At 35.6% G+C, this 21543-nt stretch overlaps 1 protein-coding gene across 2 annotated transcripts in view; it reads left to right on the top strand.

The window, feature by feature from the left end:
* Nucleotides 1-21543, top strand: part of LOC106661737 (delta-1-pyrroline-5-carboxylate synthase) — a 125050-nt gene that overhangs the window by 21212 nt on the left and 82295 nt on the right. The window contains exon 3 of one of the 2 annotated variants that reach the window (XM_014385309.2): nt 20586-20660. The exons of the other annotated variant lie outside the window; for it this stretch is intronic. Within the exon in view, the coding sequence (XP_014240795.1) occupies nt 20586-20660 (75 nt within the window). The remainder of the gene's footprint in view (nt 1-20585; nt 20661-21543) is intronic. 2 annotated transcript variants of the gene reach the window in all.

The raw sequence follows: 21543 nt of genomic DNA, 5'->3' as shown, positions 1-21543 counted from the left end.
CAGAAACGTATATTAATGGTGTAGACAGCGGAATATGAACGATTGATGAAAACAACTGTAGGATCAAGATTTTTGTGTAAACCCTGTTAACTCTGAGGTAGGTAGGTCCTGTTAGATCAAGAAAAAGACATAATAGATACTTCCCGTATCCTATAAAGTTTTAAGCTGTAAGACTTAGGATTCAATTTAGGCATGTCGGCACGAATTGAAGCGTGTCATTTGTTAGTACTTTTCGAGGGCATAGATAGCATTTTAAATGCAAGAGTTGATTAATTTTCCTTTTTTAATAACTTTTGGCGTCTTACAATTAAACGCAAAAGAAAACCAAAACAAGCAACAACAACAGGACTGTTATAGCTATAATTTTGGTTCAACCAAACTATCTTATCTAAACGCAACACCAAAATAAAAAATATACAGAAAACCAAAAAGGTTTAAATTTCAAACAATTTCAACCAATAACGTTATTTTAATTAAAGATTGATCTTTATAACTCACGGAGATAAGCATCTAGCTCATTCCAGTAACTCTCACTTTATTAGGCGGAAAGCATTAGCAAAATAGGACAAATAGGTAAAATGGCCCATGTCCTAAAACTCACTTAAAATGAAGAAGAAGCATTGTAGCAAAGTTGGCGATTTAAAGGAAAAGTTTCACTTTTGGCTTTTATAATAAATTTTACATAGGCAAAAGATATATTTCTAGTACAGTCTGACTTCTAATTTAATTTATAGTATGATTTATTATATCTCGCTTGTCTGGCTTTTAATTAAGTATTTAATGTGTGGTGTTTAGTGACCGTTAGCCAATGATTATTTGGAGATGGGGAGGTGCGGTCTGGTGTGACGTAGGTTTTAGAAAAAAACATTTCTTTATCGTGCCAACGTTTCGATCTTTATCGAGATCATCTTCAGATCCGGGGATTTATAAACATTGTTTAAATTTTACAAATACATGTAGGATGTGAAAAAAGTGAATTTATACAGTGTTAGAAATTTTAGACTCACTCAAAGTGTTTGTTTTCTGCGTAATTGTGTCATTCTTGTGTGTCGTGTTGAGAGTGCCAGTGAGATATTGATGTTTTACGTTTATATACGTTGATTTTGAAAGGGTGGGGATGGAAGTCGGGAATAGAAAGACATTTTTATATGAGGAGTCGGCTTCTTTGAGGTGAAAGGAGCCGACAATGGGAAAAAGTGGGTAATGGTTCGGCCTGATTAGCATTTCAGGATAATCAGGGAAAGGAAAGCCACTTTATTTTGCTGATTAGCATTAAGCTCATCCAAATGTACATTATATACTGAACGATTTGAACACATTTTTCTAAAGCCATCAAAGCACTTCTTTTGGTCTAATTAAATTTCAAGAAGATATTTTTTGCAACGTATTTAAGGAAAAGGACACGTGTATCCTTTTATAAGTAATGTTATTAAAATATATACATAATACATACACTGGAAATTACTAGAGTATTTTTTCATGTTATTTTGTGATATTCGTTAATGACACCATTATTTTACCTATTGTTGTACTTTCTTTAGCAAGCGTACTCTTCATTACTCGTTGTTTATTCTTCCTTTCATTAGTTTCTATTTATGTTTTACTTATTTAGGCCATATTTTAGTAGAAAAGTTGGAGAAGTTTTCTGAGTTGAGTCTTTTTCTTTTTGGAACCGGGAGATTCATTGAGAGAGCGATTCGTACGTGACGACCTCCTATTCTTCTCCGAGTAATTTCAAGCATATCGAGGTCGTTCTCCAACTTCAAAATTTAAACTTTCTCTACTATCATCTCACGTCTTACGATCCAAAAGTTAAATGCCATTTCCACAGAATGGATCACACTCGTACTTTAATTTTGTCTATTTGGAACTTGTTAGCATTTGTTCCCTGTGCTAGATAACTGCTGAAACCTTTAGTGGAATTAAATGGAGTAGTGTTATCTTCTTTCGAAGTGTCGAGCGCGGTAGACAAAGTGTCCGTGTATTCGGGTGTGTTTGTTCGCCAAAAAGAGGCTTTTATTTGTTCTTTCTGCTGTTTACCGAACATTTTGGACAGCTCTTCTTCACTCGCAGGAGGTTATTGATTGATTACGAACCGCTGCAATACAGTTTAGACGAGTAAAATTTCAAATGACTTCATTTCAAGATGGATCGCTTTTCATTTTATCCGAAGATAAAGCTATTGACACTGGGCAACAGGAAGTTAAGTGAGGCCGTTCAGGATCGAAAATGGACTAAGGAAGTTTAATAATGGTTAAAGGGAAGCTAAAAATACGTGAGTAATGCGTGTACCGACCGGGTCATTTGTACGCCGGTTGACCTTATGTGTAATGGTGTTCATGAACTGTCAGGCCTTTAAATGTTGTACCTTGGGATAGGACCCTGTAAACCTATGGCCAAACATAAAATGCAGACAAACCTTCACCTTTAATAGCCGAATAAACATAAAACCAGACATTTATTTCCCAACAAGTCAATTGATAAATGTAAAACCGTCAATAAACACCTATCCACACGGCTATTCAACGCGGCAAACACAACTATAAATCAACTAGCATAAATCTAATTAATAATTTAACAAAATAATTATCCAACACATTTTATAATCGAATATGCTGGTTTCAGCCAGTGCATATAATATAAACGGGACTGGTATCTGCCGTTCGTGTTTTTATTATTTGATCTTTTATAAAGGTACCTTCAAAGATAAACTAATGAGTAATAAAACTAAAATACAAAGAGCAGAGAGAATATGTTACTGCCGAATTGATTAAGCGGAAAAGGCAAATTTATCAGAAAATCTTTGTTACTTAAATAAAAAAACTGGACACCCGGACTTTGTTGTTTATTTCAAACTATATGTATTTTTGTAGTTATATTAAATACAACATTTTTATTTTTATTTGAGCCAAATTAAACGAGATCAGAAGTTTTAATAATATTTAATTATCTCCAATCGATCGGTCACGATAGCTCAAGTGATTAGAGCAGCGGCGTATTGAGCCGAAGGTCGTGGGTTCGAATCCCGTTCGTGACTTTAACTTTTTCATTTCAACCAATACCTTACATGAATATTAATAATTTAATTATGATGATGTGGAAGAAAATTCATCAAAACACCGTAAAATCATTAATTGATAGAGTAAAATTTAACCAACCATTCCGTGGTTTTTCCCTCTGACATCACAGAGGGTCTTAAGTCTCCTATGCACCGAGTAACCAAGCGATCGTATTTTGTCTTGTGAAACAGAATTCTTTTTCAGCAAGAGCGGTTGGTTGTTCGTTTTGTTCTTCCACGCTTGTTTGGAGGCGGCGAATGATGTTTACCCGTCTCTTTAACATACATACCCAATAGGTTTATATAGGAGTTATGTCAGAAGAACGTGCTGGTCAATTCTTTGTGGTAGTCCCAACATCCTCCGAGCAATGGGTGTCAACTCGAGCTGCATGCGGTCGAGCAGTATCATGCATTCACAGGTTGCACTTTAGTGCAGCCAAAGATCCGTTCCGTATGATAATCAGTTCGGTACGAACATGGAAGATGATTCCACTCCATACAATAAGGCCTCTTTCAGACGAGGCGACTAGTTGATTCAACTAGTTGAACGGACGGGTGTAAAGGAGAGTAAGGTGATAAGAAAATGATTGGGAATCGCTCCAACCCCTTCACAAGCAGTCAGCTAGTCCGCCCAAGCGGGTGGCCAGCAGGAACGTGGGCCGCTCACCTTGTCATCCCCTCACTCAACTTAAAAGACACTGCTCGGCATTTGTCCTTCACACCAGTCGCCTAGCTGAGTCAACTGAGTTCACCACGGAAAGCGTTGCAATTGCAGGTTTCAATGGGGAGCAGTTCATTGAAGATATTCGTATTAGTCCGGTGATATGGGACATGAGGTGTGAGAAGTATATTGATAAACTTAAAAGAAGCGAAGCTTGGAGGGAAGTAGCACAACAGTATTTAAGAGAAAGCGCCCGTTTCCCAATTTTATAACAAAGAATAAACCCACATTTTTTTTTACTGCGTTTCGTCCTTTTTCCTCCTGCTTCCTCGGGTTCGAACATCGTAGTGTCCTCTCATTGGTTGATTTCATAAGTTGCCTGGTGTGAAACCAGCAAAGAAATGTCTTCACACTACAGTAAACTAGTTGAGAGTCATCCGGGCAACTATTGAATCAACCAAACAGCCTCGTCCAGACCAAACAGCCAAAAAAGGCGATATGTGACTGAAAAGGCGGTGACTCAAGCGTTCTCCCGGCTTCACCACCCAGGGTCAATTGATTTCCATAAACCAAACCTGCACTGCGAATGAACAGCCCCCCCCCATTGTTCGAATGCCCAAACGAGATGATGATTTGCGAATAGTGGCTTTTCTACTCGACGCCTCTATTTGACAAGCTGATGCGGGACGTTTAAAGACTAGGCTATTCTCATGAAGCCTTACATTACAGACCGTTTAGAGTTGAAAACCTAAATATCAAGGAAATGAAGGTTCAGTAGCGCGGTAAAAGCAACGATCTTCTCCCCATGTCGTACATTGCGGTCTTCCAATACCGTCTCTTCTATCAAACTTCCGGTGGCCCTAAACCGCAGTAGAACGAGGCACAGCAAGGGCATGGCCCATAAAAAAGGCACTACGTCCCTCGTTGGCCAAAGCTTCTGTCCAAGCGTTGTTTTTAAGAAAAAAAATTCAATATTGCATTTTGTCTAAAGTAGTACAGTCCAAGCGATGGAACTCCATAATAGAGAATCTATGTTTGAATAAAACTTTTTTTAGTTCCAGCACTGCTCGATGCATGTAGATCGAGTTGACACCCACTGATTGGAGGATGTTTGCACTACCACAATGAAAGGACCAGCACGTCCCGTGCAAAATCAGTGCTGGAAATAAAAGAAGTTTGTTTCCAACACAGATTCTCAATTATGGAGTTCCATAGCATAGACTGTACTACTTTAGACAAAATATTAAATTTTTGTTTAGCTGAACAACTAAGGTACTAAATCAGTGCTGGAACTAAAAGAAGTTTTATTTAAACACAGATTCGCTAATATTGTATTTTTGGAAACCATTGGAAAAAGACAATTAACATTCGACAAGTTGGTTCTGGAAAGGAGTGAATTGAATCATTTTCTTTACTTTAAATCTAAAGGGTGTAAAAGGATTAGTACCACTCTTTAAAAGTAAACAACAAGAATAAAAAGTAAAAAAGTGATTAATGTTGTGATTAGTTTGTAAGTCATTTCTTTAACCTAGTTATTTTGAAAATAAACAAATAAATACAAGTGCCCGGTTTTTTCTTTCTTTGAGTGAACAATTAACCTCGTTTCATGTTTACGTGTTAGAAAGTACAAAATAAAAATATATAATCACATTTTATATTAGAAGAATCAGTCGCAAAACCAATAAAAGATATGTCTATCTTTGTATAATAGAGTAATTAAAATTTATTGAATATACAATGCAGTCATTATTTGTTTATCATTTCTGTAATTTGCTATTAAAAATATCATAAATGGTTGATTTAAAAATCGTTTGTTTCGCTTTGATACAAATGTTTGAATCAGTCCATCGTTAAGCAAAATTTTTCTTTTGAAAGTCAGTTCTTCGGTATTGGCCCCATTCTCCCGACAACTGATTTATTATAAATAAGTTGTTTTTCAAGGTTTTTACATTGACGTTCGCAAATTTATCAATATCAAGGGCAATTTCTCACGAAATGAAAAATCCAATAAATCCTCGACAAACAAACAATCGATAACATCTCACTTGCAAGAAAAATATCTATTCCCGTTACCGTTTCATTGTGTAACATGCTTAGTACCGAGAGGTGAAATTCCAAAGTCTGCTGATATTGACAGAAAAACGGTTCATTTTTTTGCTTGAAAATTATATTTGTTTTCTTTATATATAAGGTGTAGTAACCAATTAACGCGTTTGGGAGATTTAAGGGCAGAAGTTAAAATGTATAAGTTATTTCCTACAATCCCCTTTCAAACAGTATATGCCACTTAGTTACTTGAGGTTTTAATTAATTATCTGCACCTTTGTTCCATCCAATCAAAGATCTTATCGCTGATATCAAGCCTCATCGCAGCCAAAATGGGCGGGGCGTTTCAAGTCCGGTGCTTTGAAAGCTATATTTGCGATGCCAGCACGAACTCAATAGAGTGAAGCCCTGAATAACTGGGCGAGTGAGAGATGAGATATCATAAAGTGATTGCTGAACAGTTCATCGCCCATTGTCGGCTTAATACGGATTTTTAAAAAATAAATGCAGCATTATGAAATAAATTTATAGAAGAATATGCCTTTTATGACCTGGACGATATGTAGAATTTATTGTATTAATTTTTTATTAATGTGTATACTTTTCAATTCAGAATAATTCATTACAGAAAGTAATTTAGAATTTTTATATTCAATATTATATTACACTTTGACCTCTTTCTTGGTATAATATGCCTTTGAGCTGTTTTGGTTCAAATGTCGACCGATCCTAGCGTAAGGGAGTTTGGTGGCGGCTATGAGTGCGGTGTGGTCAATATGGCAGATCATAAAGCAGTGCAGATGTCGGTTCAATACTTTCAGGGTGTTTTAAACAAGAGGAATTTGAAGAGCCAAGTGTAAAATCGTTTTCTGACAAACAAACCATGAAGCATATATTATGAAGGTTTTATACTGTGAAATACCATTGAAAAATGGCAAAAAGGAGGGAAAAATCAAAAGGTGGGGTTAAGATAGGAGGTTGGTGTCCGAGTGGATGGAGGCCACGATAGCTCAAGTGGTAGAGCAGCGGCGTATCTAGCCGAAGATCGTGGGTTCGAATCCCGCTCGTGACACTGACTTTTTATCTCAACTAAAAGCCTTAATTAATTGTTTTATACTGTTTCGATCCTATGGATGTGCGCTCTTCTGACGATGAATTTTAAACGGTTCGGATTCTAATCATTCTAAGTACTTTTCCTACGTGTAAGGCCCGAAAGAAAAATTTACATGAAGGTTTACATCATTAGTAAGTGAAACCATTTAGCTATTGACAAGAAAAGAATGAACTACATTTCCTTTGTAGTAGGCAAAATTAAAATATATTTGTTACTCCAATCTGCGAGAAAAAAAGTTACTTTGCATGAAATTGCATAGTCGCAGTTTATTATTAGAGTGTGAAAGAAAATAGCTTAAACGAGTAAGGAGCGAGTAGGGGACGATCAACACTTTCTTGAGGACGCCTGGATGATGGCCGAAAGCAACGTTGGATTATATATAGATATAACATGATCTATTTTATAAGTGGGGTTGCAGGATGCTAGAAAAAAGATTAGGAGAGTGAACTTTAACTTTTTCAAACAGAGCTTCGGCCTTATACCGAGTCAGACGATTGATGATAATCCACTAAAAGCTCCAAACACGTAATTGTCCAAAATCGCATCACCACTGCTCAAAAAAGAATAAGGAAATTTGTAATTTATTCTTATAATATTAATTTTAATTAATTAGCTCTTGTGTTTGTTGGTTGAACAAAACAAAATAAAAAATTCATATCAAAAACAAATGTTACTCCTCATTTTTAATAACGGATTTACTTAAGAATAGTAATGAAGATTTGTCATGTTCTAAACAAACACCTTTTCTCGTCTTTTCTTCATTTCAATCCAGTTGTATTCTCTTTAACCATGGAAAGGCATCATTTAGTTAGCAATTTTATTATGAAAATGAGTCATCGAGGTCACCGGCAAGTGAATATCAAAGAAGTAGTTGGCGTTTCTCAAAACGTGGTCTTCCATTTTCCGAAAGAGTACAAATGCCGCCAATAGGAGGCCTGGTAGAAGTCATTGCGCAAGACGGAAAGATTTCTATAGTGCCCGTCAGATCCTAAATGAAGACAAGATGTTTTGGCAAGGCCTTCTTCAAAACAAACTATTCGTAATCGTTTGTGGGAATTTGGCCTTATATCGTACGCCCCTCTAAGACGACAGGAACAACCGGTACCAGCAACAATGTTGCAGCGAGAGCCTAGGACAGAACGCTAATTGGAATGCCGTTATGTTTACTCATAAGTCGTGTTTGTCTGTAGAGTGATAGCAGGCTCAGAAGAGTCTACCGAGAACAATGCCCCTTTCATGTAGTTTGGAGGAGGACGTATAATATCCGTCCTGCGATTTACACTGGAGGACGAACCGGACTCCATATTGTAGAAGGCAACTTCACTGCAGTCCATTATGTCCAAGAAATTATCGGGGAATCCATCCTACAAACCAAAGATCTCATTGGCAGAGATTTTCGATTTTTGGATGACAATGGCAGACCTCAAAGAGGTAGAGTTGTTCATCAATGTTTAGAACACCTGGGAATTTCCCAGCTGCTCTTGCCTTCATTATCTCCAGACCTCAATCCCATTGAGCACTTTGGTGCACTGCAGACAAGGCTTTTCGACACCATCGCAAGCAGTTGACCTGCAACAACTGAGTGCAGCGTTGCAATAACTATGGAGTGAAATTCGTTATAAAATTAGTGACAACCTTATTAACAGTAGTCCTAACAGATGTTTTAGCAAACGAAGAACATTATACACGGCTTTTAGTTGAGATAAAAAAGTCAGTGTCATGAGCGGGATTGGAATCCACGACCTTCGGCTAGTTACGCTGCTACTCTAACACTTGAGCTATCGTGACTTCGATGAACTCGGACACCAACTTCCCATCTCAATATTTTGAATTTTCCCTCCTTTTTGCCGGTACTCGGTATCCCTAACCCATTGAAGACCATAATGGATAGAGGGCGGCATATGGGAGGAGGGGATGTAACAGACGCTATGTCGGTGGCCAAAGCCAGGGCGAGATAATCTCTACTTAAAACCAAGATTTTAAGAAAAAAATCAAATTTATTGTTTCATCAAAGAAAAAATTTAATAAACTAATTAATGACAAGCTGACTCCGGAAAGAATGAAATTGAACTGATTTTCTTTTTTGTAATCTAAAGAAAGGAAAATAATTTGTGAAGGTCTATAACGGTAAACAAGTTGATAATTTAAAAAAAAATATTTTTTAATTATTTGTAGTCTTTATATCTATATAACGTTTTAAATGTCTGAAGTCACTTTTCATACCAAAATCCATCTAAACTCCCATCCTTCTTCCAGATCTGGTCTAAACTTCTTTTTATGAGAACACAATATACAACAGACTGTACTTTTGATGATACTTTTGTATATTGTGTTATACAAAAGTCTCATCAAAAGTACAGTCTTATCCACTGACTAATAATTGTCACTTCGTAGTTTAGACATCAACATTATACCTTAGCCGTGAGTAAAGTCAAATATAGGCCAAAATTTCAAATAATTAAGGTTTTTAGTTGAAAAGTCTACGAATGAATTGGCTACGGAGAGCATGAGTGAAGTTTACTTCATTTTAACGTATTAAATTCACTAGTTTCGTGGTCCGCTTGACCAATTAATATCTTTCAAATAATTAAGGTTTTTAGTTGAGATAAAAAATTTGTCGCCGAGAATCAAATAGATTACACGACATTTGAAAAATGGCAAAAAGGACGGAAAATCCAAAAAGTGTGGTTGAGATGGGATGTTGGTGTCCGAGTGGATCGAAGTCACGATAGCTCAAGTGGTAGAGTAGCGGCGTATCTAGCCGAAGGTCGTGGGTTCGAATCCCGCACGTGACACTGACCTTTTTACGTTACAGCGTGAACATTCACTTTGCTAAAGAATTGCTATTCTCCTACTCCTTAAATTTCCATTCCAAACTTAAAACCATTTATAATGTAGCATCCTGAGAACACCCAAGGGGTATTCATGATGTTTGTTTTAACCTTGTTAAGTCCGTTAGGTCCTGTTAGATTGAGAAAAAATTATGACGTAGACTTGTAAGAATCGGCTAGTTCTGATTTTGATCTCCCACGCCCTTATCCACTTCCAGGTATTAAAGATTATTGGATGAAGTAAACAACAATAATAAGGCGATTAACCTGGCAGAAAACAAGATTGTTAACATCAGATGTGTTTGTTTACTCAGATTGCAACTTTTGGTAATAAAGATTAAAAGATCGTAAAATTTTTAAACGACGTTCTTATAAAAAATTAGGTATTCCCACCATTTATTCCATATTTTTAAGTATCTAAAAATTATGCTTACACGGGCAATATGGGCGCCAAATTCTCTCTTAAATGTTATTGAGAAATTTTTATTTAAGATTCTAGTTTTTCTTTTCCTAGAAAGTATCACTTATTTTACGATTAGAGTATATTTGACTTTTCACTTTGGTCGACTTTTGTAGTTCAAAAAATCAAATATTTATGAACTAAGTTCTGGCTCTCTTAACTTTGTCAACAATTTAGCTATGCCATTACTTAACAGTTGATTCTTATAATCCTTTCATAGACAGTTGAATTGTACTTAACCATTTGCAACTTTTTGCATAAACAAATATCAGGGATAGTCACGATCTTTGGGTTAACCCTGTTCACTCTGTTATGTCCTGATGGAGAAAAATGATGACGTAGACTTGTAAGAATCGGCTAGTTAACATTCTTTGATCTAGCAAGCCAGAACCAATGTTAGATGTTAGGTCGAAAATGTAGTCACATTGCTATACGTAAGGGTTTAGGTAACCAACATGGCAGCCATGAATTTAACAGCTGTTTTTCGTTGACACGTATTTTTATTCTTAAATAAGCATTAATTAAATCAAACTATTATATTTCTTTTGTTAATTTCTGACCTGTCGTTATACTCTCATTCATAATAGATACATCCCCTATCCTATAAAGTTGTAAACTGTTAGACGTTAGGATACAAGTTAGGTATGTCGGCACTAATTGAAGCGTATCATTTGTTAGTACTTTTCGAGTGCACAGATAGCATTTTTTATGAAAGTGTTGATTAATTTTCCCTTTTTATTCTGGCATCTTACAATTTAGCACAAAAGAAAACCAAAACAAACAACAACAAGCCTTCAAGGACTGTTATAGCTTTATTTTTGGTTCTACCAATCGCCACGCGCAGCATTGCGGAAAAATTAACGTTTAACATGCTAAGAAAAGAAGGGGGAGTTCACGATCTTACTGGACATTTCTCTATTCGAGTTAATATCTTACAAACATCGTGGATATCCCTATTGTCTCCAGGAACGAACGATGCCCTCGAGGTCTTAAACCCTTCACATTGAGTGGCAGCGATGGCTGATGACCTTCGGCACACTGGTCGCTATAATTGTAGTGTTGCAATCGTGTAAAACAACATCGACGAACACATACTTTTGAATAAGTAATAAGATAAAGCATTGCGCGTTTGTGTCCACCTATTTTTTAAAGAGCCAACCTAGAAAACGCGTACTGAATGGCATTATCATTTTTAGTCATAACAACTGAAGAAACGCATATCACTTTATAGGCAGCGGATTGCACAATTAGTCCCGACAGTTAATCCTTGAAACGGGTCAAAGTTGCGATAAGAGATTTTATTCAGATCGATTTTTCGGGGCCGAATTATGTAAATCGTTATACCGACCTTGGATTAGTTCAGGCGACTCAATAAGTCTGTAGAAAACTGCGATTACTAAAGTTCCCAACTAGAAAATTTTCCGTTCTATTGTATCGGTCGAATCGAGAAAACAATTTTTATTTTTTCATCGCAAGCATTGACAAAGTTTTTCGATGTTCGAAAGCGCCGACACAAGTCAGGGATTTAATTTTCTTCGACCGGAAAAAAACACGTTTCAACATGGATGTTTTTCCAATCAAAACAATTTTCCACATATTACCAAGCTGTATTTGTATTCTATCTATCAAATCTTGAATCTATCAAATTCGTTTATCACCTATTTTCTTTGTTCCCTTTACACACACACACACATATATATATATATATATATATATATATTTTATATCTCAGCTGAATGTAATTTGTGAGTAAAGTCTTTATCAATAATTTTCATTGTTTGTTAATTAATGTATATATATATATATTTTATTATTATTTGTTAAGGATTGTATTTGACGTATTTGTTGATCTACATAAACATACAACTACATCTACATATACAAAACATAATAAAATAAAGCGTAAAAATCTCCTTAATAAATGAATAATCATATTTAATAACCGTTTAATAATAAACAATTGTCGGTAAACGTATTCTGATTCTGAAAACTGGAAAATGTTAGAATGTAATCATAATGGGAAATGGATTTTCTTTTTCGAAAAACTAAAAGAACCAGTAATATTCTGTAGGCTAAAAATAAAAGAACATCACGTTTTCACAATATTTGCCAAATATTTTCCATTACTTATATACTTAGCATTATTTCTCTCGTGTTTAGCTTGCTTTTATCCCAACATTGCCAGGGACTTTTTCTATCAGGGTAATTTTAGATTTTACTATATTTCTATAGTACATTCACTTTAATAGAAACTTCATGATTGATGATATATTTAAGGCTTTTAACAATAAATTTTTAGGTGTTTTATAATTGATAATAAATTGATAAAAAGAAGAGAAGACGGATAAGATCCGGGCTATTGGTTTGAGTTTATTCCAGTCCTTGACCCTCAGTGGATAAATTCAAACGACCCTAATAAACAATCCTTGTTTGTTCAATTGTTTAGATAACAATAACTATAAGATTGATTTCAAAACAAATTAATTTTTTCAACTGTTATCAAAAGTCATATCTTAGTCGTTTTTATGTGTAATGATCAATCCTTAATTTTGGTGCAGGAAAAGAAAAACTTAAGAACCAGAGGTATTTTATTTAAGTTTTTAAAAATTATTTTTAGTTTTATCAAAATAAAATTTAAATATTTAAAAATGTCAGAAATGCACACTCATGAATTGCTTTAAGGGTTTTGAGATCGATTTTAGGAAGAACAAGTTTTTTTTAATACATAGACGACAAAATTAACGCACCATCCTTAAATTTTAATGTATTTAAGTTTATTCATATCTTGTATACCATAAATTGGTTTGGTTGTAAAAATAAGACATCTAAAAAGAAAAATTTATTACTTAATTCTAAAAGAAATAATAATTGAGTAAGAAAATAAAACAGAAAATTCAGAAAGAAATATAAAAAAAACTTCTTGTCCCATTGAGTAAAGATCGTAACAATAAATAAAAATTAAAAAATAAACATATTTAAAAAAATATTGTTCCCTTTCTTGTTTTATTTTCGCCACTGGCTCGATCACCTCAGTTTTTCAGGAATTCTTTCCAATTCATCAAGGGTCTCGCCGGCTTACTCTCGCTTAAATTGTTCCAAATGTGTTGTTGGGTTCAAATCTGAACTTGTAGGAGGCCACTGCAAGCACCCAATTCCAACATCATTATCCGTCATCCTACGGGGATTATCATGCAATAATGGAAAAATATCGACTGATGTGGGGGGAGCAAATAGCACTACATGTTCTTCGATTATGTCGGAAGTACCTCTGTGAAGTTAGAGATCTTCTTCACAACAACCAATTGTGCAAAAAAAACATCACTGACCTACCGTGGAATGCCACCTGGGAACTAAAGAGCATGGGACATTTCTCCTGAGTACGAAATTAGCCCTTTTATTAACTTAATTCATCTGATTTCAGGTCAACTCTCGCTTCAGTTATTCAGTTCTGTAAAGATAATTCTTCCTCAATATCTTCCAATGTCCAAGTCATATGTTTCCGTACGAATTGAAGCCTGGCCATTTTCTGAGCTGTAGTAAGAAGAGGTCCACGAGCCGGATATCGGGCTCTGAGGTTATTTTCATTGATGAAATCGGAACATTTCTGACTTGTCTTATCCGATTTTTTATCTCATTTCCGGTAATGATGCGGTTTCGTGAAGCCTGATGACGGATTAATCTATAGTCTCTCTCGTTTGTCGACCTAGGTCGACCCTGTCCTGGCCTTCTTTTTTCTCTCAAGCTCCTGAAAACCCTTTCTATTGCGTATGATTTTATCTATGTATTTCGGTCTCCTGGCGACTTCGTGCAGGCAGAGGTTTTGGATGTGCTGATTTATGGTGGTTGGGAGGGGTTTGTGAAATTTCTGGTAACGGGAACGGATTTCACCTTGAGCGGAAGGAATATTGAAGGCTCTGTATTTAGTTTGTTCGATAGATAAAATGGAAAGATTTTAGGATATCATAAAAGATTTTTCGTACAATTAAGGATTGGATAGTGTGGATGGGACGGATGTTGGAACGTTCGGCTGAACCCCACACAGTCCGTAATTCCATATCGGCTTAACTATGGGCCTTTTTTTAGATAAATGAGAACGTCTGTCAAAAAGTCTTGCAAGAGCCCTATCATTCCCTGTTTGCTAAGAAGCTCTTGACGTTTCATGCGTTTTTCGATGTACAGTCCTACCGCATCTTGTCCGCTGCTGGGAATTGACTATTATTTAAAGATTTTTGTGTGTTAAATTTTTTCGTATTACACCAAGATTGGAATAATGTGAGATGTTATTGGAGTTTTCGAGTGGAAATTACGTGATCGCAGTTACTAAAGAGAATTGCTGTATCGTCTACTAATGTGAGTTTGCTGGTTTGTGGATGGACTGTCAGCTATGTACAGATGGTATAGTTTTGGGCCAGAACACTTCCCTGAGGAACATCAGCTTGGATAGGGATATATGAAGAGAGGGAATTGCCTTCGATGACTTGGAAAAATCGATCAGTGAGGTACCTGTGCAGTATGAGATACTAGATAGAGATGCCCTTGAGCATGAACAGCAAGCTTTGGTTTACGTCAAGAAAGGTTCCATAACATAACCGTCCCATCTCAACGAAGGATGAAATAATGTCTACCATGCGATGGCACTGGTGGCAGTTGAGTGACATCGTTAAAACAAAATTTTACTCAAAATCGGTAGTATTGGCAAATATGAAGTAATCAATATGCTGGATTTTAGGGAACATTCGTATATAGGAGTGCTACCAAGCTTTTAGAAAGGAAATTTCTGTATCGTCTACAAATGTGCGTATGATGGTCTTGGATGAACTGTCAGCTATGTATAGATGGTATAGTTTTGAACCTGAACAGTACCCTGAGGAACACCAGCATGGATAGCGCAATATGGAGAGAGGGAATTGCCTTCGTTTACTTGGAAAAACAGATCAGTGAGGTACCTGTGCAGTATGAAATAGTAGGTGGAGGGAAGGATGCCCTTGAGCATGAACAGCAAGCCTTGGCTTACGTCAAGGAAGGTCCCAGAACACTACCGTCCCATCTCAAGGTAGGAAGAAATAATGTCTACCACGCGATGTAACTGTTGGACAGTTAAGTGACATTGTTAAAACAACATTTTACTCAAAATGAGTAGAAAAGTGAAATAGTCAATATGTCGGATTTTAGGGAAGTGCTAGCAAGCTATAAGGAAGCCAGCTGTACGAACAACATACCTTAATAAGTACATACTTAGTTTGCCCCTAAGTTTGCATCTAGTCATTATATTTTTTTTTTGGCACTTGTTAAAAATAATTGTAACACTGTTCATTTATTTTTTTCCCAAGGTCATTTAATCGTATTTTATCTATTTAATGAGACGTTTACGTCTGCATCTATCTTATCTCGGGATCGAATGTAAGGAAGGTACTGATAAAACATGTTCGTCACGGGTTGTTTGGAACGTGGACGAAATTGACACCGAGGACCCTGGAATTGTCGAATTCCTTCCAAATCACGCCGTTATCAGATATACATTTGTTCTAAAGTACAACGTCCATACGAAAATCAGTATCAAAATCTACATTCATTTTGCACTTTTTCAAGTTATATAATTTAAAACCATTATTACATGACTAAGAAGCAATTTTTGTCGCATGTGTTATTAATATAAATAAATCACCGGTCGTTTAACAATTAAATTGTTATATAATTTAGTAATAAACAATTGTAAATATTCACAACTTACTGATCAACAATTTTATCAAATATACAAATTTTTTTCTAAATAAATATTTAGTAATATCATAGAAAAAAATAGAAACAATAAATTAATTTTTAGTAAAATAAAACCTATGAAAAACAACTAAACAATAGAAACGACATTCTTACAATTTTATACAAAGAAAACAACAAAAATAAAAAAGGTGTAGAGTAAATGACATAATCAACTTTTTCTACTCATTAAAAAATAATATTTCCAGTTATTTTCCCCTTTTTTATGTTCATAATCAGTTAGTTAGATACGACATGTCAACAATAGAAAATGAGAAATATGTGGCCGTGATTTCTGAAAAGTTACTGTGATTATAATTTTGTCTCATTTCCATTAAAAACAGTAATACTTCAATTGATTAGATTTTTTTGTATGTTTTTCCTCTTTTGCCTTGTTGATTTTTTTAATATAAATATCCGTTAAACAGAATCAATCTTAACTAACATTACTGATAAGCGTTGACCCCCCGAAGACAAGTCAGCATAGACATTCATCCCTGTTATGTAGGTGCTGTTTTATCCTCCATAATAACATTTGTGCGGGGTCAGGGAATTTTAACATTTAATTATATTTTTTCGTTTAATTTGTTTCAGTAGTTTATTTTGTATAATGTGATTTATTTTGTGTAAACAAATAAGAATAGAAGTTTAGATAATTTTTTAAAATATTTATCTCAAACACAGTGTTTGAATTAACGTTAAGATTCCCACTGATAATGTAATATTCATTTAGTCAAACGGCATTATAAAGATAAATCCATGATATTTCGTGGTCCGATTGACCAAAAAACTTCTTTCAATTAATTAATCTTTTTATGTCAGGTATTGGTTGAAATAAAAAAGTGTCAAGAGCGGGATTCGAACCCACGACCTTCGGCTCAATACGCCGTTGCTCAAAACCAATGCCACGATAGCTGAAGTGGAAGGTCGTGCGTTCGAATCCCGCTCTTGACACTAATTTTTTATTTCAACCAACATCTTACATAAAAAGATTAATTAATTGAAAGAAATCATAATGTTAGTTAAGCTAAGGGGGAATAATGGGAATGTATTTTGTATAGATGTGGTTTTGTAATTAATGTGAAATCTTAACTCAATTTCATATTATGGGCACAACATGAAAAATAATACTTTTTTATATTTGTAAAAGTAAATCTACCAATAAAAATTCAAATACGAAACTAAATAAAAAATTAATTCACTACTTTCGTGGTCCGCTTGATCAATTAATACATGACAATTAATTAAGGTTTTTAGTTGACATGAAAAAAAATTAACGGCACGAGCGGGACTCGAACCCACGATCTTCGGCTAAATACGCCGCTGCACTACCACTTGAGCTATCGTGACCTCCATCCACTCGGACACCAACCTCCTATCTCAACCCCACCTTTTGATTTTTCCCTCCTTTTTGCCATTTTTCAATTAACTGTCATGTATTAATTGCTCAAGCGGACCACAAAAGTAGTGAATTAATGAGAGTGGTAGAGCAGCGGCGTATCTAGCCGAAGATCGTGGGTTCGAATCCCGCTCGTGCCATTAACTTTTTTCATCTCAACTAAAAACCTTAATTAATTGCTAAATAAAAAATTTACTACACCTTATAAATCAAGAAATTTGCATTATTGTAGTACAGTATTTATTTATTTTATGCACACAGTAAATGACAATGTTACTAAAGTTACTACATCTTATAAGCCAAGAAATTGGTATTTCTTACAGTACACACTGTTCTTGTGTACTTCTTGGAGTAGTACGCTATTGTTTTATTTTTTCATCTGGCACATTACTAGAAACTTTAAACTAAAACAAATTGTGGCATTTTGTTGGTTTTGTTTTAAAATCTAAAATCTGATTGTTTTGACAATTTACAAATCTGTAATCAAGAAATAAAAAATCATTACTGTGCACATAAAATTAATTTAAATTCGAGATATAGCAATTAGGGTCTGCGAGTCGGTGAACTCGTGTTGGACGGGCACTTTATTATTGGTACTAGGGTCCTTCTTTACTCGCAAGTTCGTTGCATTACACAAGCGCGTTTCCGCATCCGCCTCTTCAGTGAGGAATTGTCAACTTTTTCAGAATAGGGCTTATATTCATTGGGTCAGGCCATGATTGCTGGTCTAAACATATATATCAAACATATTCTGACATAGCTGTTATCTATACTTGTTTAAATATACTCATTTTGTCACATCTGAAGTGCACCATTTTGCAGAGCAGAATATCTAACCCCGGACTTGCATTAATTGTGGAGAAGCATAAAAGTCAAGACCTTGGAACTGTCAACAAGAAATTTTGCTCTAGATGTGCACCATGTTTGTATGACCCCCAACCTCACCTGTAGGTCAATTGCAAATAAACCTACAGGAACTGCAAACAAAAATAATTCCAAAAGATAAGGGTCGCGTATGAATGCCATGCATTTAGCATGGAGGAAATACTTGGCCTATTCACTCTCCACCAAATCATAATAATTACATGAAAGTAAACTATGATCAACATAAGCAAATTAGAATCCCTTGCTAGATTCAAACAAAAACTAAAGCATAGGACCATCTTCTTAATAGAATATCCAATCCATTAGATTTCGTGGTCCGATTGACCAAATATAGACTTATATATACCAATAAGTAAAATGAAGTATATCTTCACTAATGCTCTTCGCAGGCATTCCGCTTGTCGCCGAGAATCGAATAGATTACACGACATTTGAAAAACGGCAAAAAGGAGGGAAAATTCGAAAGGTGGAACGAGATGGGATGTTTGTCACGATAGCTCAAGTGGTAGAGCAGCGGGGTATTTAGCCGAAGGTCCTGGGTTCGAACCCCGCTCGTGGCACTAACTTTTTATCTCAACAAATACGTTACATATAGAATATCCAGTATTTCACGAGATGACAAACTAGATATTTGAATTGAAACCAAATTTTCATACCAGACTTCGCACTCGTAGGAGTGGACATGGAGGAACACTCCTCGGGTAGATGAAAGAAAATTTAGGCATTTTGCCCGAAATCGAATGTTTAAAGCATAAATATCTGTTTCTTTCAAGTAAACTTCACTCATTTCACTCAATTCAATTAGAAGCGAGAATATAAAATAAAGGTATATCATGCCAGAGAGAATCAAACAACCATCAAACAACTCAAACATCATCAGCCCAGTGACGGCTGTGTACTGCAACACCAAATTGAAGAGATTAGAAATAAAACTGCCCGTTGAATCCTTGTGCGGGATTGAGATCAATTCTATTAGAGAAAACTTTGAAGACCAGTCTAAGTGAAGAAACAATGGTAATGGCCGATCATTCATTGAACACAAGATTCAGTACAATACAAGTGAGATTTGTAAGGAAAGAAATTTAAAAAATGAGAACTTTTCCTAGGCATGTAAGAGCGTCATCCATCATGGTGCGTATAGAGACTGAAAAAAATTGAGCAAACCCCAACGGATTTACTAGCAAACTGTAGCACAATCATTGAAAAAATACAGCCATTGCAACCGGTTCAAGTAAACAAATTTATTGATAAATTGAGACGAGCCGTTCAATAATAGATGCAATAGCTCATAAAGTACGCAGTATAACATAACCTTAAATCAATCAAATCATTATGAATTATATCCGCTACACAGTTGTCGTTTAAAATCATCTTTCTCAGTCATGTTCCCATGTGACATCACGGCATTCGCCTCCTCCATTTTCCGCCCAATGCCATGCCTCTGTCTTCCCTTCACCAACTGGATCCATACTATACGTTCTTAATTTTTTCCATTATCATAAGGTGTTCCATCCAAACAGTCTACTATTCCATATAAATTATAATTAACCTTTGTATGTAAGGTTTGGGTTGAAATGAAAAAGTCAATGCCACGAGCGGGATTCGTACCCACGACCTTCGGTTAAATACGCCGCTGCTCTACCACTTGAGCTATCGTGATTTCAATCCACTCGGGCACTAACTCCCCATCTCAACCTAATTCGAATTTTCCCTCCTTTTTGTCATTTGTCAAATGTCGGGTAATCGGGATTCGATTCTCGGCGACATTTGAAGATACCGTTTGTGAGCTGTTAGTGAAGTTTTACTTCGTTTTACTTATTAGGTCCATTATATTTCGTGGTCTATTGACCAAATTACTTCTTTCAATTAATTAATCTTTTTATATAAGGTTTTAGTAGATATGAAAAAGTCCGAGTCGATCGATGTCACGATAGCTTAAGTGGTTAGAGCAGCGGCGTATTGAGCCGAAGGTCGTGGGTTCGAATCCCGCTCGTGGCACTGACATTTTCATTTCAACCAAAACCTTACATAAAAAGAATAAATAATTGAAAGAAGTAATTTGGTAAATAGACCACTAAATATAATGGATTTACTTTGGTCTTAGTCTAGTGTTTTCTGTTTCCTACCCTATCTTTGATATCATAGCTGCCGTCGACCAGCTTAACTATTTAAAATAGTTTTTTTGTTAATGTAAGTACCTTGCTACACCATGATACATATATTCAATTCGTTACTTGATGAGCTATTTAGAATATTCGCTATTTAAACGGTCGTACCGATGCTTTATAGGATTCATTAAGCTGCATCACTCATCCCATCCGCCACATGTACTCGCACTTTTAGAAATTAATATTCGATCTTCGTATGCTTATAGGAGCCTTGCACACATGAAGATGGCATCGGTCGTATCCTGCGGAATAACCACCTGGTCGTAAGCAAAAAGAACAGAGTATGTAAAATATATCCCCACTTATCGAAGCCCCCCATCACGTGGCATCGCCTCGCTCTCCTCCAGTCCAACCAGTCTGACATCCACGTAGATTTAAAAACGTGATGGGGGACATACTGCAACCTTGAAGCAAACCATTCTAGGTTCTATTTTTCCTGGTTCACTTTTACTTAGCTCCTGTTTTCCGGGTGCTTATTTTGTATTATACAATAATATTATAACAAATTTAGTAATAATTAATTTGTAAATAATAATATTCGAGGATATTTAGTCACCAAGTTTGACTCTGTTTTGGGATATTATTGGTATGTCGACCTGCAATAAGTGCATTGTAGTGTACATTTGCCAAGTTTTTTTTCTTCCCAAGGGCAACGTACAACGTTCTCAATAAAAATAATAATGTAATCATCACTCGCAAGTCACACTTTTTTTTTAAATGCACACCTCTGCACGTTTTAAACTAAAAACATAAAAGCAACTGCTAAAATTTAAATTAAATTAGAATTAATCATTGCATGATCATATACCCAATAGTATCTCATATCAGAGAATAATAATAAATCCATAAGTTTTGTTTGTCTTTCTGTGTGTTTGTGTGTGTGTGTGTGTGTGAGAGAGAGAGAGAGAGAGAGAGAGAGCGAGAGAGAGTGAGTGGGAGAGAGAGAGGACGCAAAACTTTATCACAGAGAACAAAGTAAAACAGAGTTTCCACCAACACCTTTTAGTTAATTATCAAAAATTCCGACAACTTTAAATTTAACTGAAAAAAGTTACCAGGCACACGTGCAGATACATATGGAGTATTTAGAAACTTGGTAAAATTCGTGAAAAGTTTCTATTCATGGAGCTAAACGATCCACTACAAGGAAACTTCATTACGAAC

Source organism: Cimex lectularius, unplaced genomic scaffold, assembly GCF_000648675.2.
Source record: "Cimex lectularius strain Harlan isolate CLEC.00 unplaced genomic scaffold, Clec_2.1 scaffold57, whole genome shotgun sequence".
NCBI classification, from domain to species: Eukaryota; Metazoa; Arthropoda; class Insecta; order Hemiptera; family Cimicidae; genus Cimex; species Cimex lectularius.
The sequence above is the reverse complement of the archived record's forward strand: the minus strand, read 5'-3'. Positions and strand labels throughout refer to the sequence as shown.